The 23,532-nt window shown below is 60.9% G+C and overlaps 2 protein-coding genes across 2 annotated transcripts in view; one reads left to right on the top strand and one right to left on the bottom strand.

Moving 5' to 3' along the window:
- On the bottom strand, window positions 1-2,256 carry CLEC11A (C-type lectin domain containing 11A). Its single transcript, XM_053915032.1, has 4 exons — window positions 1,949-2,256; window positions 1,487-1,694; window positions 991-1,182; window positions 1-615 (listed from the first exon to the last, which is right to left on the bottom strand). Exons 1-4 carry the CDS (start codon window positions 2,093-2,095, stop codon window positions 170-172), a joined length of 993 nt encoding a protein of 330 aa, XP_053771007.1. The 5' UTR covers window positions 2,096-2,256; the 3' UTR covers window positions 1-169.
- A 186-nt stretch (window positions 2,257-2,442) lies between these two features.
- Window positions 2,443-23,532, top strand: part of SHANK1 (SH3 and multiple ankyrin repeat domains 1) — a 48,925-nt gene continuing 27,835 nt past the window's right edge. Inside the window, exons 1-12 of the mRNA XM_053915075.1 lie at window positions 2,443-2,706; window positions 8,538-8,838; window positions 9,032-9,235; window positions 9,735-9,806; window positions 11,436-11,544; window positions 11,632-11,783; window positions 13,978-14,145; window positions 14,562-14,678; window positions 18,817-18,894; window positions 19,198-19,264; window positions 19,515-19,845; window positions 20,769-20,962. Coding sequence (XP_053771050.1) covers window positions 8,581-8,838; window positions 9,032-9,235; window positions 9,735-9,806; window positions 11,436-11,544; window positions 11,632-11,783; window positions 13,978-14,145; window positions 14,562-14,678; window positions 18,817-18,894; window positions 19,198-19,264; window positions 19,515-19,845; window positions 20,769-20,962 — 1,750 coding nt within the window. The 5' untranslated portion in view covers window positions 2,443-2,706; window positions 8,538-8,580. The remainder of the gene's footprint in view (window positions 2,707-8,537; window positions 8,839-9,031; window positions 9,236-9,734; window positions 9,807-11,435; window positions 11,545-11,631; window positions 11,784-13,977; window positions 14,146-14,561; window positions 14,679-18,816; window positions 18,895-19,197; window positions 19,265-19,514; window positions 19,846-20,768; window positions 20,963-23,532) is intronic.

Raw genomic sequence — 23,532 nt, 5'->3', positions numbered from 1 at the left:
CCACAAGGCTTTATTGTCGCCGGACCTAAGCCCGGTGCTCACTGCTCCCAGGAAAAACACAGGCTCCCGGGAAAAAGAGAGGGAGGAAGGGAAGGGCATTTTCGGAAGGTGCAAGGCCTCGGCAAAGGGCGGGCGGCGGGATGGAAAGGCGAGGCGGGGACCGGCCCCGCTAGAAGGGGAACTCGCAGACGTAGTAGAGGCGCCTCTCGCAGTCGTGGTCCCACCAGGAGCCGTCGTCCGAGGCCTGCGCCACGCAGTTCTCCAGCGCGCCGCCGTTGGGCTGATTGGGGCTGAGCGGGTGTGGCGCGGCGCTGGGCTCGGCGCCGGGCTCGGGGCGGGGCGCTTGGTGCCAGGCGAAGAAGGACACACGCTGGCCGTTCTCGAAGAGGTAGAGGCCCTCGGCGCGCCGGTCGTGCACGCCCAGCCACACCGGCCAGTTGTAGGGAGCCAGCGCCGCACGCAGATAGCGAGACAGCGCTTCCATCTGCTGGCGGTCCACCGGCTGTGCCAGGCTCCCGCCCCGCGCCACGCACCGCGCTTGCGCCGCCGCCTGCGCCTCGAAGTCGCGCGAGAGCAGGAAGCACTTGTGGCCAAGGCGCAGCCCCTTCAGGCAGCCTGCGGGCGGGGCGGGGTCAGGTCCGCGGAGGGCGGGGTGGGGCGGGGTCAGAAACCAGCAGGAAGGCGGAGTCAGGGCCGCCCGGGGCGGTACCAGACTGTAGGGACCGGACTGTAGGGGGCGTGGCGCGTGTAGAGTATGTTCCGCTCTACTGCCTAGTGGTGAGTGTGCCTCCGCCCGCCGCCTGCCTGCCCTCGGCATTCACCCTCCCCGCCACTCTAACCTCCGCAGTAGCCAACACACCCCAAGTCTCCAGGAACCCCGTCAGCCGTGATGCCCAGGGACCCCAGACCTCTCCGGGCCCCCTCCTCCCGCCAGTCCCCCGCCAGACCCGGATCTTCCCGCTTTCCCAGCCCCGCGCGCTGCGGACTCACCCTCTAAGCGGCCATGCTCGCGCTCGGCACGGCTCTGCGCCTCCTGCAGAGATTGCACGGCGTCGCGGGTGTCACCCACCGCCTCCCGCAGCTGCCGCAGCCCCTTGGTCAGCTCGACCACACGGTTGTCCAACACGTGCAGACGAACGTGCACCTGGTGCAGGCCTGCGTCCAGGCCGGCCAGGCGTCCCACTGCGGACGGACAGGGAGCATGTTGGACGGGGACCTTGGGAGAGAAATCGGGGGACCGGAGGCCCTGGGGGGGGGGGGACAAACTCTAAGGCCTCAGAGTTTGTGGGGGTGGGGGACCTCGGGGGTCCTAGAAGGTCTGTGGCCCTGGGCTTTTGGGAGGCAAGGCTGAGACCTCATGGGGGTGTGGGTGCGACAAACTGGGCAGTGAGCAATCGAAAGGTTACCGGGCAGTAACAGGACAGTTCCTTTTGCTAAAAATGATGGCGGAGGCCTGGGGGACAGGGCGGAGCTAATGATAACTCACAGATGTAAGTGACAGTGTCCTCCGGGGTGGGAGTGGGGCTGGGGCTTGGGCTGGAGGAGGGGATTGGCGTTGCTTCCTCTTCTTCCTCCCCCTGATGATCCTCCTCAATCTCCAGGGTCCCATTGTCTTCAGCTGTTCCCTCAGGATTATCGTCTCCCCTGGCAGCGTCCCCCCTCGCTGTGGGCAGTCCCAAGGCCTCCTGTAAATGCTGAGGCAAGGCAGGGAAAGTGGGGGACAGCCTGACCCCCCAGATGCTCCAAGCATCCTTCTCCAGCTGCAAGCTGGCTCACTGCTCTCAGGTCCCTTCTGTGAACCAATCACCCCCATCCTCTGAGCCTGTCCCATCACGACCTCTTCCCCATTTCCCTGACCCTGGAATGCCCCCTCCCAAGCCCACAGTCGTGATGTACTCCCCTGCCACCATCCCCCCCCCCCCCCCCCCCGCGCCACTTTCCAACTCACCTTAAGCATCAGGGCCTCCCTCTCCCGCTCCTCCTCCTGGGCGCCTCCCCAGCCCCCCTCCCACTCCCTCTCAGCTCCCCGAGCCCCGTGGCTGAAGCCCAGGAGCTGGGGGACCACCAGGGCCCCAAGGAGCCAGGCTGCCTGCATCAGGGTGAGCTCACAACACCCAAGGCGGCGGGCAAATGTCTCTGGGGAGGGGGTGCCTCTGGGGACTGGCGCGTGTGCAGATCACTAGCCCCTGGTCCCCACCTCTCCCAGCTCCTCCCTGGTCCCTCTCTTCCCAACTCCTGTCTCTGTTCCTCGATGTGTGTTTCTCTCCGCCTCTCTTGGCTCCCCTGAGGCCCTGCCTCTGTGGCCGGAAACCTCCAACGTTCCAAAGCCTGGATCCCGCCCTGGGTCTCCCCCCACACCCCCCTCTTCCCACTTTCCAGAGCTGGCTTCCGCCCCGTTCTTTCCTTCTGCCCAGGCCAAAGCTCGGATAGTCAGGAAGAGCATGGAGCTAGCTAGCTCTCCAAGGGATCCTGGCGACACAGCCTATGCCCTGGAACCCCCTCGGGGTTGTTGGGACTTGACCCTGCTCCCCTCTGTTCCCTGGCCACTCCTCAGCAGGGTATCTCCAAGGGTTGTTATTACCCTGTGGCCACCGCTGCCCACTGCAACTCTGCTGGAAGAGGCTTTCCCACCATTTTCAGGCTCTAGGGCGCCTTCTGCCCCCAGGTCTCTCATCCCGCCCTCCAGGCTCCTGCCCCAAGATGCAGGTGAGTGTGTGGGGCACATAGGAAGAGCATGCATGTGACTGTATCTGCAGGCCTAGGAGGCTAGCCTCTGGGATTCATTTGTCATACTTTTCTGGAAACCTGCAGGCCAGGCCTTTCATGGGGACTCCAGACAGGCAGAGAGACCATCCCACTGAGTGAGGGGCTAGGGCAGAGTGGAGGGAGGAGGCTGCGGGGTGGGGGCGGTTGGGGAAGCTTTCAGAGTAGACTGATGCTGCGCTGGGTGCACACAGAGCTCTGAGCAGCCAGTGAGGTTCTTCCTCTCCAGCCTGGACCACTGCAGTCGCTCTCCCCCTCCCCCCTCCCCAGCCCCTCCAATCCATGCTGCTTGCCGCAGCCAGAGCAATGCTTCCAAACTGTAAATCAGATCGCGTCACTCCCCACGCCCCTGCTCCCTCAGCTTCCCAAACCCTGGTCTGAACGGGCCTGGCCTGCCCTGCCGGGGGCTGGCAAGGGTAGGCCCTATGCATCTCTGCAAACTCATCACCCCACTCCCCTGCCCCGCCACGATCAAGCCACACTGGAGTGTGGGTAGCCTCTTGGCTATTTCCTGAATGCAAAGCTTCCCACCTCATAGCTTTTGCACTAGTGTCTTCCTCCTTCTAGAATAAGGCTTTGTGGCCCGGCCTCTTCTCATTTCTGAAGTCTCAGCTCCAAGAGGCCTTTCACCCAGACTGTTTTATCTGAAGAAGCTTCGCTTCCACCGGTTACTTTATTAAGACACCCCATTGTATCGCTTTGGTGTGCTCAAGACTGGCATCATCTAGTTTGTTCGCTTACGTGTTTGTGGTCTGTCACCGGCCAACGAAGGCAGGGATTGTTCTTGTTCATTGCTGTATCCCCAGAGCCAGAGCAGGGCCAACCTAGCACATAGTAGGTGCTCAGTCAGTCTGCTGAATGACAAAGGACCTAGCCATTCATGGCGGGGTAACAGCTTAGCCAAAAGACTGCAGGTTTGACTGTTGTGTATAGAGGGCACCCCAAGTTCCTGAGGCAGGGGCACAGGCAAAGGTTGCGGCAGCCAGGGTGGAGGTGGTGAAGGCAGTGGGAGGGAGACTGCACAGGCAAGAGAAGCAAGAGGCCACGCCATGCCCACGCTATGCCAGCTCCGTGACTCATGCAGGGCTTTCCCAGATTTGGCCTGGCTGGTTGCGCCAGCAAGCATGGAGCTCACTGGCCAAGGACAGAGGGCCCACTCTTCAAGGGAGGAAACCAAGGCTCCGAGAGGGGACAGCACGGCCTGCCGGAGGTCACCAGCAGGCAGGCAGCTAGCCAAGGCTTCTGGCTCCAAGCAAGAGCAGGCAACTGCCCTCAGCTGCTGGGAACCCCAGGAGGGGCCTTGGAAATCAGTGCTTCCAGGCTTCTGTTTTCCAAGAAAGCAAAGGGCAGCATGACCTTGGCCAGGCTGCTTACCACGTCAGAGCCTGGACCTCTCAGGTGCCCATTAGGGTTCTGGGGACCCCCTCACCAGCAGCTAGAGGCCTGCGACATCATGCACAGGCGGGGAAAGGCCTTGTAAACTGCAGGGCGGTGCACAGCCTCTCACTGCCGACACCAACACGGGCAGCTGTTGTCTGCCAGGGCCCAGCTGCTAACCACCTGGGCTGGTGGGTGTGCATCCAGAGGGGGGCCTCCCAGAGCTCAGCTGGCACCTGCTCCAGCTCAAACAGCAGTACCCCAGAGCCTGCCTCCGGAGGTGCAACCAGAGGCTATGTAGAGGCACCTGTGCCGGGGCTGGTGGCCCTGCAGGTGCTGGGAGAGCTGGGAGAAGGGTAAGAGTCTGAGCTATGGGAATGCTTTTCTCACCAAAGTCCTGTGGGATCTGCCCTGTCCCTGTGGGTGAATCCGAGCACCAGCAAGCTGAGCTCTGAAGGAGGATATACACCCATGGTGTTCCCCATACCAAACCACAGTGGTGTGACCACCTTCAGCCAGCCTACCTGACCCTGATCCCTGGCCCCCCCGGGTGACCTTGGGCAAGTTGCTTAGCCTCTCTGAACCCCCACCTAGCCCTTGGATTGGTGGGAGACGTTGATGAGTAAACTCAGAACAGAGCCTGGCACCAGGAGACGCTGGAGAAATGTCAGTGATAATCATGGTGGAGGGGAGCTGTGGCCCGCGTTGTGCATCTAAATGGGCCTGTGCACACCTGTGTGAGGGCTGGTGCGCTGCGGGAGTGTCATGGGGATGCACACACACGTCTCCCTACAGTGCGTGTGTTTCGGGGTTGTATGTGAGCTGGAGATCTGAGCGTGCACACTGGGGTGCACACTGGGGGGGGGGGTGCATAAATGCACGTGCTGTGCTGCCTGTATGCTCTGGTGCACAGGTGTGGTATGTGCATGCTGTAGCTGAGTGCGTTTTTGCAGATGTACGCTCAGGTAGGGCGGTCGTGCGTGGCCTGGGGTGTACAGGGGAGTACGTATAGGTGGGGATGTCTGCAGGGCCAGCCAGGGACTCTCTGCACCTGTGCTTTGGGGGAAGGGGTGCGTGTATGTTGGGGAGACAGCGCAGGAATCTATAGCTCTCAGAATCCGATTTGGGGGTGTAGAGTTCAGCATCAAATACTGCTTGCACCCCACTGTGTGTAGAGAAGGTGGGAGGCGGTCTGGAAAGGGCGTTCCTGGGGTCTGAGTGTGGAGCAGGGTACCCTTAGGGGGGCGGGGCCCCCATCGTCGGGGTTTGGAAGCAAGCAGGGGTGTCGTCCGTGTTTGGGATCGGGTGTCAAAAGGGAGTGGTGGGGGAGGGCAGGGGGAGGGGGCGGAGCCGGTGGGGGGATGGGCGAGGTTTGGGGGCGCGGGGAGGGGCGAAGTCTCCACCGCCGGCTCCCGGAGGGAGGGGAGAGGGCGGAGGGAGGGGAGGGAGGGAAAGAGGGAGGGAGGAAGAGAGAGAGAGAGAGACAGGGTGAGGGAGAGACAGCGAGAGCGAGAGAACGAGAAGGGAGACAGAGGAGGTGCGGAGCGGGCGGCGGCGCGGCGGCCTGAGGAAGAGGAGGAGGAAGAGCCGGTGGAGCCGCGCCGCCGGGAGCCTGCCGGACGGAGCCTGGGGCAGGCTAGCCAGGAGGGGCGCGGCGGCCGCGGCTAAAGGGGGGCGCTCTGCGGATGGCCAGGCCCGGTCCGCGGGGGGGGTGAGGCCCGCGTCCCCCCCGCCCTCCCCCCCCTGGCCCCCGCCCGCCCCCTCCCCGGGCCCGCTCGCCCCCCGGGGCGGTGGGGCATGGCCTGAGGGTCCTCCGTCTCCGGGGGGGAGGGGGGTGGGGGGGGAGGGGGGAGGGGCTGCGGGCGCCGCCGACCGGGACTCTGCAGCCCCGCCAGGCAGGTAAGGGGGCCGAGAAGCTGGGGGTTTGGGGGTGCCGCGGGGCGCGAGCCGCGGGAGGGGGCGGGGGCGCCCGGACGTCCTTGGCCGCGCGCCGGGCTCCGGGCCGGGGCATGCGATGGGGGGTGGGGGCCAGGAGGGGAGCATCCCCCAGGCAACATCAAATTGGGTTACACTCCAGTCCCCGGTGCCGGGTCCCAGATCGCAGACTGGATGGAAGGATGCGCCCCCCATGCCCCGCGAGCCCCCAGCCCGAACTCGCCTGCCCCGCGCTCCACGCCCAGGGCTCGGTCGCCGCACCCGCCTCCGGGCCCTGCCCCGCCACTCCCCCGCCTCGCTCCCCCACTCGGCCAGCCGAGCCCCGGACCCCTGCAGCGGCCATGCCGCGCGAGGCGGCTCCCCGGGTCACCCCGGCGCCCACCCCAGCCTGCGGGGTTCTGGGCCTCGGCCTCCTCCGCCCCCTTCGACCCCCTTCGAGCTCCTGCTTCTCCTTTCAGGCCCCTGCAATTCGCTCCCACCCCCTTCACAAGCCCCCCCCTCCCCATCCGCACCCCGTCGCTCTCCCTCTCCGGCGGCCGGCGCGCCCCCTCGGCTCCCGCCCCCAGTCCCGCTCCTGGGTGCCTCCGCCCTCTCTCCCGGCCCGGGGCTCCCCCCCACCCCGGCTCCGCGTTCCCAGCCCTGGCTCCCTCTCCCCGCCTCGCCGCCTCCTTTCGTTCTCCCGGGTCCCGCTCTCAGCCACGCCGGCCGCCCCCCGGCCCCCGCATCTTCCCAGGGCACCCCCTCTCTCCCCTCATCCCCCCCGTCGCCGATTCCTCAGCGCGTCTCAGTGCCAGCTGCGTGCCAGCTATTCTTAGCCGCGGAGCGTTTGATTCATGCCGCCCCGGCGGAGTGTGCCCGCTCCCTCCTTCGGGGCCGGAGGGGGAGGGGCCGGGGCTGGTCCTGGGGGTTGGGGGCAGCTGCGGGCGCGGGGGTGCAGGGGGTGCCCGGCCAGTTTTGCTTTCATCCCAATGGCCACCCGTTTAGTGCCCAGTGTAGGCTGGGGGTCAGCTAGGGTCAGCCGAGGGGGAGTGGCTGCGGGGCCCCCCCAGAAGGGAGGTGTGAGGTGGAGCCCAGCGGAGAGGAGGAGGCCGGGGGTTCCGCAAGGGCGAGGTGGGGCAGCGCAGCCCAGTACCTGGAGGGGGAGGGGGCTTGGTAGCCCTGGGCACGCTCGGGGGAGGGGTTGGCCGGCCGGTAGTGATGCTGGCTCACCCACAGCTCTTGGAAGTCTCCTTCTCATACACACATTTCCAACCCCCCAGCCCATCCCCACTCCCCCAAAGTCAGCAGTACCCTCCACTGCTTCCCATCTCCATGGCAACGGCGCGGGAGCTGGGCCTGGTGTTGGGGGGAGGGACCAGACCAGACATTCTGTTTTCTGGTCCTGGGGGGTAGGAGTCGGGGAGAAGATGAGCCAGGCGGACCCCATGGGGGACCCAGCTTCCTAAGGGCTACCTCGTTGGAGAAGAGGAGGGATCGCGAGACGACTTCCCATCCCAGTCCCCCAGACCCTCACCCCATTCCTTGTCTCTCCCAGCACCCCCAGTCTCCCTCAGAGTGGGGCTGCCTGTCCCAAGCAAGGCTGATGTACCCACCCTGAAGACGCAGTCCCCCAATGTGCCCAGGGGTCATCATCCACCCCACACGGCCACAGGCCACCACGCCACAGTCACGAGCTGGGCACTCCCAGGTCCAGCCTCTCCGGCCACCCACACGCCCTCTTCAGATGCCCCCAACAACCTGCACAGGCCACCTCTGGTGGTTCCGTCTCAGGGACACCCCATGCATGATGATGCTCTGTCCAATGGCGTCCCCACCCCGGTGCCGGCACCCCCGGGACACAGGCTCTCCAGCCCTCTGCCCACATTGTCGGGCACACTTCGCTCAAGTCACCAGCTCCGCCAGCTCCACCCGCTCACTGGCTCGGGCACCACGCGGCCTCCTGCTCCTGCTGCCCTGGGTTCATGGCCCCCCCTCCCCATTACTACATCTCAGCACCCCTTCTCCAGCTGTCCAGGAAGAGGATGGGAGGGCTTTGGGTGAGAGGCCAGGCTGGGGCCAGGAGGGCAGGGTGCCGGTGGGTCGTCCACCTGTCTGTCCTCGGCTAATTTTAGCTGCATTTTCTGTGGCCTGGCAAAGTGGGCCAGTAGCTCCCGCGGTGATTCTGCGGTTTCTGGGACACTGCCACACTGGGTCAGCGGCAAAGTGGGGCGCAGGAGGGGCGGGGGCTGCAAGCAGGGCCAAGGGCAGGGAAGGAGACGTGTGCTGGCAGCGTGGCAGGGATGGGGGTGTGTGCACCAGGCGGCAGGAGTGTGCAGGGGTGTGTCTGGCCTCCTTCCTGCCTACCTCTGGCAGTGCAGGCAGGGCCTCTGCCCTGGACCACGGGGCCACCGAGTATGCCTGTGGCCTTTGAGGGGTTGGGTGGGGCTTCCAGCCTGACAGCCGCCCTTGGCCCCCCACCACAGCGACCTGTGATGCTGCCGTCCCCCATCGCCCCGTGGCCCCACGATGACCCACAGCCCCGCCTCAAGCGAGGACGAGGAACGCCACAGTGCCAGCGAGTGTCCCGAGGGGGGCTCAGAGTCCGACAGCTCCCCAGACGGGCCCGGGAGAGGCCTCCGGGGGACCCGGGGCCAGGGCAGTGGGGCACCTGGTAACCTGGCCTCCTCGGCGGGAGGCCTGCAGGGCCGCTCCATGTCTGTCCCGGACGACGCCCACTTCAGCATGATGGTCTTCAGGATCGGCATTCCGGACCTGCACCAGACAGTGAGTGAGCCTGCCGCCAGGCAGCAGGGCCACAGGGCCCGGCCCCGACCGACCGGGAGGCCTCTGCTGCTGGGCCTTGCTCCCAGACCTGCACACACCTGCTTTCCCAAATCCTCCCCCCCACCTGCTCCCAGAGCCACCCCCACGCCCTCCCCCAACCACCTGAGACTCCTTCCCGTCACCTCCCCCCCAGAAATGCCTGCGCTTCAACCCCGATGCCACCATCTGGACAGCCAAGCAGCAGGTGCTCTGCGCCCTGAGCGAGAGCCTGCAGGATGTGCTCAACTACGGCCTGTTCCAGCCCGCCACCTCGGGCCGCGACGCCAACTTCCTGGAGGAGGAGCGGCTGCTGCGGGAGTACCCCCAGTCCTTCGAGAAGGGGGTGCCCTACCTGGAGGTGAGGCCTGGGGCCTGCCCAGAGGACAAGACAAGGCGCGTCCCGCCACGCAACTGGCCACGCCCGTTTTTTTCTCCCAGCCAACGCCTTAGCCAGGGATCTTCCAGATCTCCAGGCCCAAGAGTCAGAATGAGTCAGGGGGGCCTGAGGTCAAAGTACTGTCCGTTCTCTGGCCAGCAGAGTGGCCTTGGGAGAGTCACTTCCCCCATTGCAAGTTTCTCCTCGCCTGTGAAATTGGAGGATTCCTAGTTATAGCAGGTGTTCCAGAACATTCCCTGTGGGATCCAGACTCCCTCTCCTTCACGTTAGGGATCACAGTCTGCATACCAGCATCACCACCCCGCCCCCAGCAGGCCTGCACCCCACTGCCCACCCAGCCGAGGCTGGGGCTGTTTCCCCACCCCCCCCCCCCCCGACCCCGGCTCAGGAGAGCGTCCGGCCTCCTCCACAGCCTGACTCTCAGTCTCGGTCTCTCCCCTCACCCCACCCCTCGCCTCAGTTCCGGTACAAGACCCGAGTTTACAAACAGACCAACCTGGACGAGAAGCAGCTGGCCAAGCTGCACACAAAGGTGAGCGAGCCTGCTGGCACCTACGGCCCCCTGCCCCGTCCTCCACCCAGAACCCCCTCCCCAGCCACTTCCTCTCCCACCTCTTCCTAACGGCCCTCCACCGCATTCCTCAACCCTTCTGTTCCTCTGCCAGGGTCCCCATTTGGGGACATGTGGGATAGCCCCAAATCCCCCCTCTACCATAACTCCCTCTTAACCTCCCTTTTTGCTCTTCATTCCTTTGCCCAGGCTCCCACTCTCTTTCTTTTTGTTATTGTTAGAGAGAGAGAGAGAGAGAGAGAGAGATTTGTTCCACTTACTTATACATTCATTGGCTGATTCTTGTATGTGCCTGGACCGAGGATCGAACCCACAACCCTGGTGTATCAGGATGCCGCTCTAACCAACAGAGCTACCCGGTCAGGTCCTGGCTCCCACTTTCTTCATCCTTAGACTCTCCCGTCTCATCTCCTGGTCCCTCATACTCACGCAGGGCCCCTTATCCCCCTCAGCCTGGACTCCGACGTCCAGTGTCCCTCTGCCTGGGGCCATTTCATAGATGCCCTGCAGTCCCCCAGTCCTGTGGCCTCAATCTCTAGCAGATCCAAGGGTGACCCCTGCCTAGCCACACCTATCCTCCAGCCACCTTGCCTTCCAGTCCTTGGACCGTACATCTGCATATCTCTCCTGGTCCCCTAAGAGCTAGGAGGAAGCCTGGGGGCTCTTTTGTTCAGTATCGAAGTGAAGGATTCTTGTCACATGGGGTAAAAGCCCCCCATCCCGTTCCTCCTCATCTCCCACCGCGCATTCACCCTCGTCCTCCCCCAAATGCCCCATCCCTCCACGCTTGCGCTGTCCACTGCAGGAGCCACTGGCCACATTCAGTTCCCGAGCACTGGCAGTGTGGCCGGTCCCCAAGCTTAGCCCGAGTGTGAAACGCACGCCAGGTTTCAAAGACTCTGGATACCTCCCCAAAAGTAAAATATCAGCCTAATAAATGTTATACGTATTACGTGCTGAGATGGTGGATATAGTAGGTTAAAAGAGGGGTGTCGTTCAGGGGGATTTCAACACCGTTGATAGTCCCTCTTCTTTCTTTCTTTCTTTCTTTCTTTATTTATTTATTTATTTATTTATTTACTTTGACGTTTTTACTGAATTTATCAGGCTGACATTGGCTAATAAAATAATATAGGTTTCAGGTGTACAAGTTTACAGTACATCTTCTGTATATTCTGTTGTGTGTTCACCATCCAAAGTCAGGTCTCTTTCCATCACCATTTATCCCCCGTCTATCCTCTTCTACCTCCCGCACCCCCAGTTTCCCTTCCTTTCTGTTAAAGATTGTATTTGTTGGTTTATTTATTTTAGAGAGAGGGGTAAGGTGGGAGAAAGAGAGGGAGAGAAACGTCCAGCGGCTGAACCGACCCAGCGGCCTTTGGGTTTGCAGGGTGACGCTCAACCCACTGAGCCACACCAGCCAGGGCCCCTTCCTTTAACAACAACAAAAAAAGTAGCTACAAGAGACTGACTTGTTGATGTCACAGCGGCTCGCTGTGTATTTCACTGGACAGCGCAGAGCTCGAGGCCTCATCTTTTCTTTTCTCGCTCCCCGGTCGGCCTGTCCTCTGTCTCTCCTCCACGTCTCAGACCGGCCTGAAGAAATTCCTGGAGTACGTGCAGCTCGGCACGTCCGACAAGGTGGCGCGACTGCTGGACAAGGGGCTGGACCCCAATTATCATGACTCGGATTCAGGAGGTAGGGAGTGGGGTGGGGGGGCTCGGGGAAGGGGGGCGCCCAGCATGAGGCCTGGGTGCTGCACATGACTGGCCTTGCGCCCCTCAGAGACCCCCCTGACGCTGGCCGCCCAGACGGAAGGCTCTGTAGATGTGATTCGAACCCTGTGCCTGGGCGGAGCCCACATCGACTTCCGAGCCCGGGATGGCATGACAGCCCTACACAAGGCCGCGTGTGCCCGGCACTGCCTTGCTCTCACGGTGAGATGCCAACTCCCCCGGGGCTCTCCACAGATGAAAGACACCCCCAAATTGCCATGTTTCCCGCACAGACTGTGCTGGGCAAAATGCCCCAGACCCTCCTACCTTCCATTATCACCCCTCTCAGTGAATCCGAGTCCCCCTCAGACCCTCAGGTGCAGCCACTCTCCCTGGCTCACAACCAGCAATAGCTGATGGTCACACGACTTCCTTATGCCCGCGTGGATGACATGATTCTGCCCACACTCAGACACTGGTGTCCTCCGTCTCCCCTGGCCCAGCCCAACACCAGCCCCACCACTGTCTCCCCGAGGGGTAGACCCTCCTTGTGGCCCCTGAAGTGCACTGTGAGGTCCCTGGTTTGTCCCCAGAGGCCCTCCTCCATACACACCCTGCAAACACAGCCCCTCAACCTGCCTCCCTGGGCACTGGCCGAGACACAGCCCCCTGCAGCCCTTCCCCTTCTCTCACGTGCACATACAGCCCCCTCCTCCCAAATAGATGAACCTCTTGTACCCACAGAAAGCATACACAGAGTCAGCTGGCACTCTTATTTTAAAATATTATTTCCTTCTCTTTTTTTTAATTTATTGATTTTAGAGAGAGAGCCATTGATTTGTTATTCTACTTATTTATGCATTCATTAATTGATTCTTTTTTAAATAAAGATTTTTATTTATTTTTAGAGATGGGGAAGGGAGGGAGAAAGAGAGGGAGAGAGAAACACCAATGTGTGGTTACTGTTCGCCCACTCCCTACTAGGGACCTGGCCTGCAACCCAGGCATGTGCCGGGACTGGGAATCGAACTGGCGACCCTTTGGGTTCGCAGGCCGGCATTCAATCCACTGAGCTACCCAGCTGCGGCTGATTGATTCTCATATGTGTCCTGACCGGGAATGAAACGTATAACCTTGGCGTGTTGGGATGATGCTTTAACCAACTGAGCTACCTGGGCAGGACTGCCATTTCCTTCTTCCCACCCCCTCCCAAGGGTTAAGGGTTAAGGGTTATTTTTTTAAAGATGTTATTTATTTAGTTTTAGAGAGGGGGAAAGGAGGAAGAAAGGAGAGAAACATCAATGTGTGGTTGCCTCATGCATGCCCCCTACTGGGGACCTGGCCTGCACCCCGAGCATGTGCCTGGACTGGGAATTGAACCAACAACCCTTTAGTTCTCAGGTCAGAGCTCAATCCACTGAGCCACACTGGCCAGGGCTCCTCCCAAGGGTTCTTGATCCCTCTTCACACACAGGTCAGCATAGACTGCCCCAGAGATACAGAGCTGTGGATAAATACCCCGATTCACAGATGCCCCAGCTTAATAAACCCTCCTTCCCCTTCTCCAACCCTTTCACCAACCACAAAGACCTCTCATACCCCTGGAACCCACAGACCCTCTTACGTACCCCCACTGCATTGCCCTCCCCCAGACCCAGACCCGAACTGGCCAGTCTAGTAGCCACTAGCCACCTGGGGCTGTTGAGATTTAAACTGGTCAAAGTGAATGAAAATCAAACCTTCAGCTTCTCGGGCTCACCAGCCACATTCAAGCACTCAGTAGCCAACGTGTGGCCGCCGAGTTGGGCGGTACAGTTGTGACTGTGCCCATCATCATGGAACGTGCAGCTGGACAGCGCCACCGCGGCCGTGCTTGCACAGGGCCACTGCCAACGCTGTCCTACTAACCATGGACACTGCCACCAGCCTTCTGTGCCCAGAGCTGTTCCCTGAGTGGGACCACTCCCTGGCCCCAAGCCCCTGGCCTTCGGGAGGCTGGCCTGCTGCCTCACCCCGAGCTCGCTCTTTCCAAGGCCTCCTCCTGTGCCCCGCCCTGGGGGCACAGAAGTAACAGCTTCCACTTGGCCAGGGGCCTCCGGCCACCAGACTCACTTCTGTCGTATGTCCCCACAGCCATCCCACTGAGTAGGTGGGTGTCCGCTGTGGAGGAAGGGCAGGCTGGATGTCAGAGCGAGAGGGTCCTCTGCAGGCCTCTCCCCAATCCCCTCCTTGTTCATGGGATGGGAGAGGCTCGGAGAGGAAGGGCCAGGCTCAAGGTCGCACAAGGGCATCGTGGCAGAGCTGAGGTTGCCATTGGCCAGGGGAGGCCGCCCAGGACTCCTGGTCCTCGTCCCACTGGCTCTTCAGAATGAGCCCGTGCCCCCGTGACTGTCATCTGCCTTGTCTCCCCTGCCAGGCACTCCTGGACCTTGGGGGCTCCCCCAACTACAAGGACCGCCGGGGGCTGACCCCTCTGTTCCACACGGCCATGGTGGGGGGCGACCCCCGCTGCTGCGAGCTGCTGCTGTACAACAGGGCGCAGCTGGGTGTCGCTGATGAGAACGGCTGGCAGGAGATCCACCAGGTGCTCCTGAGTGGGCGGAGAGGGGTGGGTGTGGGGGCGGGGCTGCCTGGGCCCAAAGGGGTTAGGGGCCAGGGACCCTGGTCCAAGGAGCTGGGGAGGTCCCCATAGAGGGTGGGGGTGAGGGTCCATGGTGTCCAAAGAGGAAAAGATGGGGGTGTCGACACTGGAACCCTGAAGGAACATGGGCTGGGGGACTGGACTCCTTGACCCCTGATGTGGGTGGGGGTGGCCTCTTGCGGGGCAAGGCTGGACGTGGAATGACTGGTGACGCTGACGACCTGGGTCTCTGAGAAGGAATGGGGGCTGAAAGGAGAGGGGGCGGTGGCTACAGGGCTCCCCGACCTCAAGGGGAAGGATATAGACAGCCGCCATGAGTGGAGGGTCTGACCAGCCTCCTCGGCCCCTGTCGTCCCCAGGCCTGCCAGCGGGGCCACTCACAGCACCTGGAGCACCTGCTCTTCTACGGGGCTGAGCCCGGAGCCCAGAACGCCTCGGGGAACACGGCCCTGCACATCTGCGCCCTCTACAACAAGGTCTGCCCGGCTCTCCTCCTGACTCCAGCCCTCTGCCCCTTCTCTGTCTCATTCATTCATTCACTCACTCATTCATTCATTCATTCAACAAGTATTTACTGAGCATCTTCCCTGTGTCGGACCCAGAGCTGGACGCTGAGGGCCAAGTAGTGAGTGAGCGAGCAGGACAGCCCCCAGTCAGGGCACATCTGCTGTCACAGTCCAGAGGGAGCTCGCAGGGAATGCAGGTCCCTATGGGACCCTGCCTGTGGGCGTGGGCTGGAGGCTGGGGGGGAGGTGGCTGTGGAGGATGTGCCACACGTGCTAAGGTGAGCAGGAGTCAGCCGGGTAGAGTGGGGGTGGGGGGAGCATTCCATGCAGGGGGCCAGACGGTGACTCCGAGGTTCTCTCTCCCCTGAGTCTCTCGTTCAGCTGCCAGTGCCTGGGTAGGGGGCAGCCAATGCAGGGCACAAAGGAAAAGCCAAACAGAGCACAGTCCCCAAGGAGCCAGAGTATGGTGCAAGTTGTAGCCATTCAGGGCTGGGTGGATGGTCCCCACTTCACGAGTGGAGGTGACCAGTGAAGAGCAGGTAGTCGGGGATCTCACATTCCAGCTCCAGCGCTGTGTGATGGCCAGTTGGGCTGGCAAAAGCTGGGGACTTTCAGCCTGATGACCCCAGCCCCTTGCTACTTGTGTGACAGGCAGTCCTGGGCAGATCAGCCCCTTCAGGGCCTCAGCCTCCCTGACCCACTCCAAAAGGCTCCCTGTCCTTGGGGGGTTGCCACGGGGGCTTGGGAGGACAAGGCTTGGCTCACGGCTGCTGCTGGCTGGTCGTCAGCCCCATCCCCACCTCCCCTGTTCTGTCTTTCAGAACAGCCCAGCCCCTTCTGCCTCATCAGGACGTGCAGTGCTGGGGATGTGGCAGGTAGCCACATGCCGCCTTGTGGCAGCAAGCAGTCTGCTTGGCGCCCGCAGAGGGAGAACTCAGTGTTTGTCAAACCCAACCAACACGGTGCCGTCACTTCCCCTCCCAGTGTCTCTCCTGCTCCCCGACACGGGCCTGGCGCCCAGATTCCCTGGCTCCACCTCCTGTGGGCACGGCCTGTGGGCTCCCCGAAGGAGCCCCGTCCCTTCCGCAACGCTCCGTCCTCTCCCCGAAATGGGAATCACGTCCACTGAGTGAAGGGGATGAAAGAAAGTGTAAATTAAGTGCTCGTCCCTCGAAGGCAGCTATAATAATCATCATCATTGTCATGATCGTAACCATTAACAGTCAGGATCCAGTCAGGAGGTGGAAACCACACCATTAATTTGAACGGGGAAAATTTAATATGAAGAATTAATAGCAAGAGCAATTATTCTTAGCAAGTCAGAGGAGCCAGTCATGCCCCCTGCCCCCCGCCCCCCGCCTGGGGCACCCTCTTTCTGGTCTTCGAAATGGGTCAATAACAAAGGACCAAGTGGGTGAATGTTTGCTTGTTCTTGGCAAGGTGCTGAATGGACAGATGCTTGACCCACGTGAGGTCTTTTTCGACTTCTCTCCCCTTGTCTGCCCTCCCAGACTTTAAGGTTCCCGAGGCCCAGAGCTGGGTCTGACATTTCCTCACTGTGCTCCCCTGGCCCCCTGGCATGCCCATGCCGATGGCCAGGTCCATGTCTAGGCCCTGAGATCCTCACGGCTTGGGACTGCCTCATCAATCCGCTGTCCCAAAGCCCTAGCACATGGTAGGCCTAGAAGCATCTTTGCTGAGTGAGGGAAGGAAGGAAGGAAGCAAGGAAGAAGGGAAGGAAGGAAGGAGGAAGGGAATGAAGGAAAGGAGGGAGGAAGAAGGAAGGGAAGGGAGAAAGAAGGAAGGGAGGGAGGAAGGAAGAAGGAAGGAAGGAAGGGTCAGCCACCTTGGATTTCCCCCAAGCTCAGCACCGAGCTCAGAACATTTAACAGGTGTTTGCTTCCAGATGGATTGTGTAACTCAAGGGATGAATGAATGACTTGAGCAAATGAATTTTGAATGACTCAACACCACATCCTCTATCTACATCCTTTCCATGCCTGTTTCTTGAGTACCTACTGTGTGCAGAATGGGGGATGAATCAGACACAGCATGGCGCCTGCCCTGGGGAGGGGGAAGGGGGAAGGGGAAAGGGGAGTCGAGGTCAGGCAAAGAGGCAGACGAGTAAACAGATAATTGCAGAGCTGAGACATAAGCGCCAGGGCACCAGTAAATATGGGGTTCTCGGGGAGCCGTTTGAAGAGCTGGTGGAGCTGGTGTTGATGCTGTGGCCCTGTGCTAGGCATGCATGCGGTGGTTGGGAGCATGCAGAGATGCAGAAACACACCTGACCATGGTTAGCAGTCTATTTGGGGGGGGACAGTGTGTGCACAAGGGTGCACACACACACACACACACACACACACACTCACAAACACACTCACAAACACACCCAGAAGCTCACCAGGCTAGTGTCGCTGCCCAGCAACTGACCTGGGCCACGGGAGTTGTGCTGTCACAGGAAATAGATAAGCGGTAGGATTAGAAGGAGTCTTAGCTGCTCCACTAAATGGCTGTGTGACTTTCGGCGAAGATCTGCCCTCTCTGAACTAGTGCTGCGAGATGGGGTCATACAAGCATTGCTGGTGGATTTGTCATGTGGAGAGGGTCAGACCCAGTCGGTTCTTGGTGAATGCAGGTTCCGTTGGTATCTGGGGATCTAGAGAAGAGTTGAGTGGGAAGTGAGGGGAAGGTTGGCTTTGGCCAGGTGAACACAAAAGGCAGAGGGCCTTCCCTGCTTCAGCACCTGCTTATTGAACAGCTCCTAGGGGCCAGATGCCATTCCAAGTGGTGAGTGCCACAGACAGAATCATGCCCCTACGCAATGGACAAGGTAGTGGGATGCTAAAGAGACAAATAAAATAGAAATGGAATTTTAGAGAGACAGTGTTATGAAGAAAATGAGCTCATACTGGCTTGGAAGGATGCCTGGGATGTAGCAGGTATCATAGAAGTAAAAATAAAGCAGGGAGAAGGACCGGGGGTTATTTTTGACAGGGCGGTCAGAGGAGCCCCCTCTGAAGAGGTGGTGTTCGAGAAAAAACCTGGGTGAAGCGAGAAAGTGAGCTATGCAAAGATGGCGGGGCAGAGAATTCCGAGCAGAGGGAGTAGCAGGTGCAAAGGCCCTGGGGCAGGAGCGTGCCGTCAGAGGAAAGCGTCCACTGTGGCTGGAGCGTGGGGAGTGAAGATGAACTTGGCGAGACTGGGGGTGGCGGGGCAGGGCAGATCAGCTGGCACCTCCTGCACCATGGGAAGGACCTTGGGTTTGATTCAGAGCGAGAGGGAGCGACATGTCGTGAGTCAGCCAAGTAAGGAATTGATCTGGGTGTGGATGGCATTTCTACCCCACCACCCCCTTCCTTCTGGCTCTGGCAGGGTGTGTGATGAAGCGCATAGGCTCCAGAGACAGACAGACCTGGGTTCGAATGTGGACGCAGATCCACCAGCCCCGTGACGTGACCTTGACCTCCTTGTCTGTTGGGCAGTTCGGTGAGCTGCTGCTTCCCAGGTGCAAAGCACCTGGCCTGCAGCGTAGTAAGCCCTCCATGAGGTCTAGATGGGTGGCTCTCAGCCAGGATGCTTCTACCCCCAGGGGACATTTGTCACCGTCTGCTGACATTCTTGGGTGTCACACCCGGGAGGGGATACTACTGGCATCTAGTGGTAGAGGCCAGGGATGCTGCTCAACTCCCGTCCGTGCACAGGATGGCTGAGAAACCCGGTTTAGATTCACACCACCCAAGTCACAGGTGTAATTTTAAATGACTCAGGAGCCACATTTAAAAAGAGAGAAAAGAAATAGGCGATGTGAATTTTAGTAACATATTTTATTTAATCCATTGTATCCAAAATAGTATCCTTTTAACATGTAATCAATAGAAACATTACTGGAGAAATTTCTTTCTTTTTTTTTCCATGCTAGACCCTTGAAATCCAGTGTGTATTTATCACATACATGGCCCATCTCAGGCTGGCCACACAGAAACTCGGCTCAGGAGCCACACTTGGCCAGTGGCTGCTGTCCTGGGCAGGGCAGGGCCAGGTGAGGTTGCTCCTGAGGTGCCTCTCATAGCGAATTTCGCTGTCTTTCCTTCCCCTTCGCCCTCAGGAGACTTGTGCCAGGATCCTCCTCTATCGAGGGGCCAAAAAGGACGTGAAGAATAACAACGGACAGACCGCCTTCCAGGTTTGGGGCTGGCGGGGGCTGGCAGCGGGTGGGGGTGGCAAGGAAGTACTACACAGGAAGTACTACACAATACTCACAAGGAAGAGTATTGTGAGCCAGGCTTGCAGCCCTCCCAAGTGCATGCAAGGGGTGAAGGAAGGTGGAGCCATGAGGTGTGCTGGGAGAGAGGGAAGGCAGAGTGTCTGGGGTGAAGGCCTGGGGCAACAGGGGCAGAGGGAGCAGCCGGCAAGGGACTGGCCAGTGCGTCCCATCCCCTCTCCTGGCGCCTGGGACACCCCAACCTCCCTGTCTCTCTCCTTCCAGGTGGCCGTGATCGCTGGGAATTTCGAACTGGGGGAGCTGATTCGAAACCATCGAGAACAAGATGTGGGTGAGTGAGGGGTGCTGGGATAAGGCAGAGCCTAGGGTGCTTGGGGATTTCGTGGTAGGATCAGGAGTCAGGGGACCTGATTTGGGGCCCAGGATGGGATTGAAAAAAGCCTTGGATGGCCTTGAACGTCTGATTAGTAAGGGGCGTGATTCCTGGCCTCCCACACTCTTTCTCATCTCCATCTTTCTTCCCTCATGCCTCTCCCCATCATCCCTTGCCCCTTCTGTCCCCTGCCACTGTACCCTCTCAGTGCCCTTCCAGGAGTCCCCCAAGTATGCCGCCCGGCGGCGAGGACCCCCGAGCGCTGGGCTGACGGTGCCCCCCGCACTGCTGCGGGCCAACAGTGACACCAGCATGGCCCTGCCCGACTGGATGGTGTTTGCCGCCCCGGGGACCTCGTCCACCGGGGCCCCGGGCGCTACCTCAGGGTCCCAAGGCCAGTCACAGCCCTCGGCTCCCAGCACCAAGCTCAGCACTGGGACCCTCCGAAGTGCCAGCAGCCCCCGGGGTGCCCGGGCGCGCTCCCCATCCCGCGGGAGGCACCCCGAGGAAGCCAAGAGGCAGCCCCGTGGACGGCCCAGGTAGGGGAGGGCACAGCCCTGGTCCCACCACAGACCCCAGCCCAGCCAAGTCCCCTCTTCAGAGCCACAAGGCCCCAGGCCAGCTCAGCTGCCTCCCTCCTGTGCCACGTACCTGCCCCCACTACCAGGCCTAGGCATCTCTCCCAACCCGTGAGGAAGGAAGAGTATTGTGAGCCAGGCTTGCAGCCCTCCCAAGTGCATGCAAGTTCAGCCAAGCACTTGCTCGACACCAGAGGCCTGGGGGCACCCCCCGACATGTTGGTCCTAGCCCCTGAGGACAGACAGAAAGAGAGGGTGAGATGAGAAGAGGCCAAGCAGGGTGGGGGCCTATCCAGGGCCTTAGGGGGAGGTGCCTGAGATTGGAGATGAAGCCAGAGGAGGGGTAGGTGGGAGGGGAGCGGAGAAGCCACTCAGGGCAGAGGGGAGGGTGGGGAAGGGCACTGTGGGGTGAGGAGGCCCGGCTGGCTAGGCTGGCTAAGGAGGGCGAGGAGGGGAGCTGGGGCGGGCCAGCATGTCCTGAGGACGTGGGAGGAAGATCGTGGAGGACTGGGAATGGCGGGCAGAGAGGCTGGACCCAACCCAGGAGGAAGCAGGGAGTCCCTGAAGGCCAGGGAGCAGAGGGATGGCGTGGGCGGGGCTTAGCCTCAGGAGGCGCCATCAAGGTGGAGCGCGCAGGACCGTGGGAGGGGGCAGAGCTGAAGCCAGGAAGCAGGAGAGGGGTCTGGGGGGGCAGCAGCAGACACAGACAGAGGGAACCCCAGATGTCCTCTTGCCCCCGGTACTCCCGAGCCAGGCAACCCACTCAAACCCCCTCCCCCACCCCAATGCTCCGTCTCTTCCCCGCCCCTCCAAGGACCCCTGTTCCCCCAGAGGTGCCCCCTCCCTCCACTCTGCCCTGCCTCTCACACCCTCTGTGTACGCAGCTCCAGTGGGACGCCCCGGGAAGGGCCCACCGGGGGCACCGGGGGCTCAGGGGGGCCCGGGGGCTCCCTGGGCAGCCGCGGGAGGCGCAGGAAGCTTTACTCAGCGGTGCCCGGACGCTCCTTCATGGCCGTGAAGTCCTACCAGGCTCAAGCCGAGGGGGAGATCTCTCTGAGCAAGGGCGAGAAGATCAAAGGTAAGGGGCAGGCAGGTGAGCTGACCACTCCGGGAGGGGCAGTCAGAGCCACAGTTCTAGAATGTTCTGTGCACTCTGGAGGCCTCTGAGAGCCAGCCCCGAGATGCCCCTTCTACCCGGAGGGGCACAGAGTGTAACTGAGATGATAAATCTCTGAGGGGGCGTTGCGACTCCTCCAGGCGTGGTCTCAACTCACTCACGACCCCCCTTGCAGCAGGGCCTCTGGACCCTGTCGCACAGTTGAAGGCAGGTGAAGCCACTTGTCCCAGGTCCCCCTGCTGCCCTGTGGGAAATGTGAGGCCGAGCCGCCTGCCTTCACCTCCTGTCTCAGCCAGGACCCCTGTCTGAGGAAGGGGGCGGGGCCTACGTTCGGGGGCTCCCATGAGATGGGGGGTGTGAGTGAAACCGGGTCCATGCCCAGGGCTCCCCAAATAGGGACTGCTGTGGTGGGCACGCGCCTCTCTCTGGGTTCCCTGTCTTCATCTAGGAAATGGTGCCAGTAGCCCTCACGGGCAGACGTGCGTTCTTGGACCAAATGGTGCTTTGGAGACAGGAAACAGGCTGTAGTCCGGGTAGTCAGCACGCTTTGGGAGAGCCAGTCTTTGCCCAGCTCTAGGCTACAGAGGAGCGGAGCAGTATAGGGATTGAGAGCCAGGCAGCTGGGGTTCAAATCCTGCCTTCACCTCCTCAGGCAAGGGACTTCTCTGGGCCTCAGTGTTCTCATCCATAAAATGGGACCCTTCTGAGGATTGAAGGAATCCTCTCACTGAAAGCACTTAGAACAGTGTCTCTCACAGAGCACACACAGCCGATGTTACCAAAGTGCCCCTCCCCCCACTGCAGGCACTTAGAGGAAAGAGACCCCGGGGAAGCTGGGAGGGTCCTCCCACAGTGAGGGCCCAGCGTCATCCCTTTGTCCCCCTGCAGAGAGCCGCCTAACAAAGCACAGAGGAGACTGATGTGAGTGGGTCAGGGGTCAGAGCGTCAGGCGGGGTTGTGCCGGTGCCTCTGTTTTGTGGTCTGTCTGCCTGTAGCCTGAGTTCCTGAAGGCGAGGTCCCGTGACATTGGTCTCCGGGTCCCAGGGTCCCAGTTTCCTGACAGAGTGCACAGGAGGCCTCAACGTACATCCGATCAGTGAATGAATGAATGAGTGAATGAATGACCAAAGGCAAGGGCTAAGGGTGGGGGCCACAGCGGTGCCTGCAGAGGAGAGACGGACTGTGTGTGTTGGGGGTAGGGGGTTGTCTGTGAGTGGGAGGGTGCGAAAGAAGAAAGGGAAACTGAGGCAGGGGTGAGGGACTTCCCCGGGCAGGCAGAGGGAGGGCCCTGGGCGGTATCTGCCATGCACCTTTCTGAACTTCAAGCCCAACACTGCTATGCGGGGAGAGGAGATACCGCTCCATTTTTAATATCCGTCTCTTTCATGAAAAGACACTTCGTTGCCTCAAAGTGTGCCCACCTGTACGATGGCACGGGGTGTCGCCGCATCTCACGAGGTAGCAGAGCTCCCTCTGCTCGCAGGATCCAAGCCCAGCGCCTGGGCCCAGCCTACAAGGCGCCCCCGCCCCCGCCCACCCACCTCATCTCAGGCCACTTTTCCTTCACCCACAAGGCTCCGAAGGCCATATCCTTCTCTCCATTCCTCAAATGCCCCGAGCCCTTTTCCACACCAAGCGCTTCGCACTGGCTGTTCCTTCTGCCTGGACTACGCTTGCTCCCTCTCATTGTGTCCTCCAGTCCTAGGATCCTTCGGGTCTCAGCCCATAGGTCACGTCCTCCCGGACGCCTCCCAGGTCGGTCTCTCGTGGCCATCCCACTTACATGCTCCCCTCTGGACGTCCTCTCTCCAGATACCCACTTTCCCTTCAGCGCTGCCCTCCGTTTCCGATCACGAGGTCACCTGTAGACTTACACCTCCAGTGGGCACTGGTGTGGAAGCTCCGTGAGGGCAGGGACACGTCTGCATGCCCGACAGCTCCAGCTCGTGATTGTTCAGTGAGCGAATAATTGATCCCCAGGCCACCCAGCCAAGCAGGGCAGAGCCAGCGAGAGCCCAGACTCCTCGCCACCCATCTCCTGTTCTTCTGTGACCTTGAACGTCTCTCTCTCTCTCTCTCTCTCTCTCTCTCTCTCTCTCTCTCTCGATCTCACCTCCCAGATCCTCTCCAGGCAGGCAGCTGGTGCAGGGAAAAGCATCGGATGGCCTTCACTCAAATCCTAGTATGACTTGAGGCATCTCTGGGCAAGGGACTTCTGGGCTCTAGCTTTTTAGCTGCTTCATCTCTGAAGTGGGAAGTCAGGTGTTAGCTACCAGGGTGGGCGTGAGGGTTGAGGGAGGGAGGTGGATGAGGGGCCGTGTGTGGACAGAGCCATGAAAACGCTGAGGGGAGGGAAGGAGGACTGTGTGTCGAACAAGGTACTTGAACAGAAAGAGAGCAACCTTAGTGATCACAAGCGTTCACTCTCGAAATGCACAGAGCTGCATTCGAAGCCAGCCTCTGTGTATTAGACGCTATGTAACCTTAGGCAAATGACCTGGGATCTCCACACCTCTGTTTCCCCATCAGTA

This window comes from Desmodus rotundus, chromosome 12 (genome assembly GCF_022682495.2).
Source record: "Desmodus rotundus isolate HL8 chromosome 12, HLdesRot8A.1, whole genome shotgun sequence".
Taxonomy (NCBI): Eukaryota; Metazoa; Chordata; class Mammalia; order Chiroptera; family Phyllostomidae; genus Desmodus; species Desmodus rotundus.
This window is presented reverse-complemented; position numbering and strand designations above follow the sequence as displayed.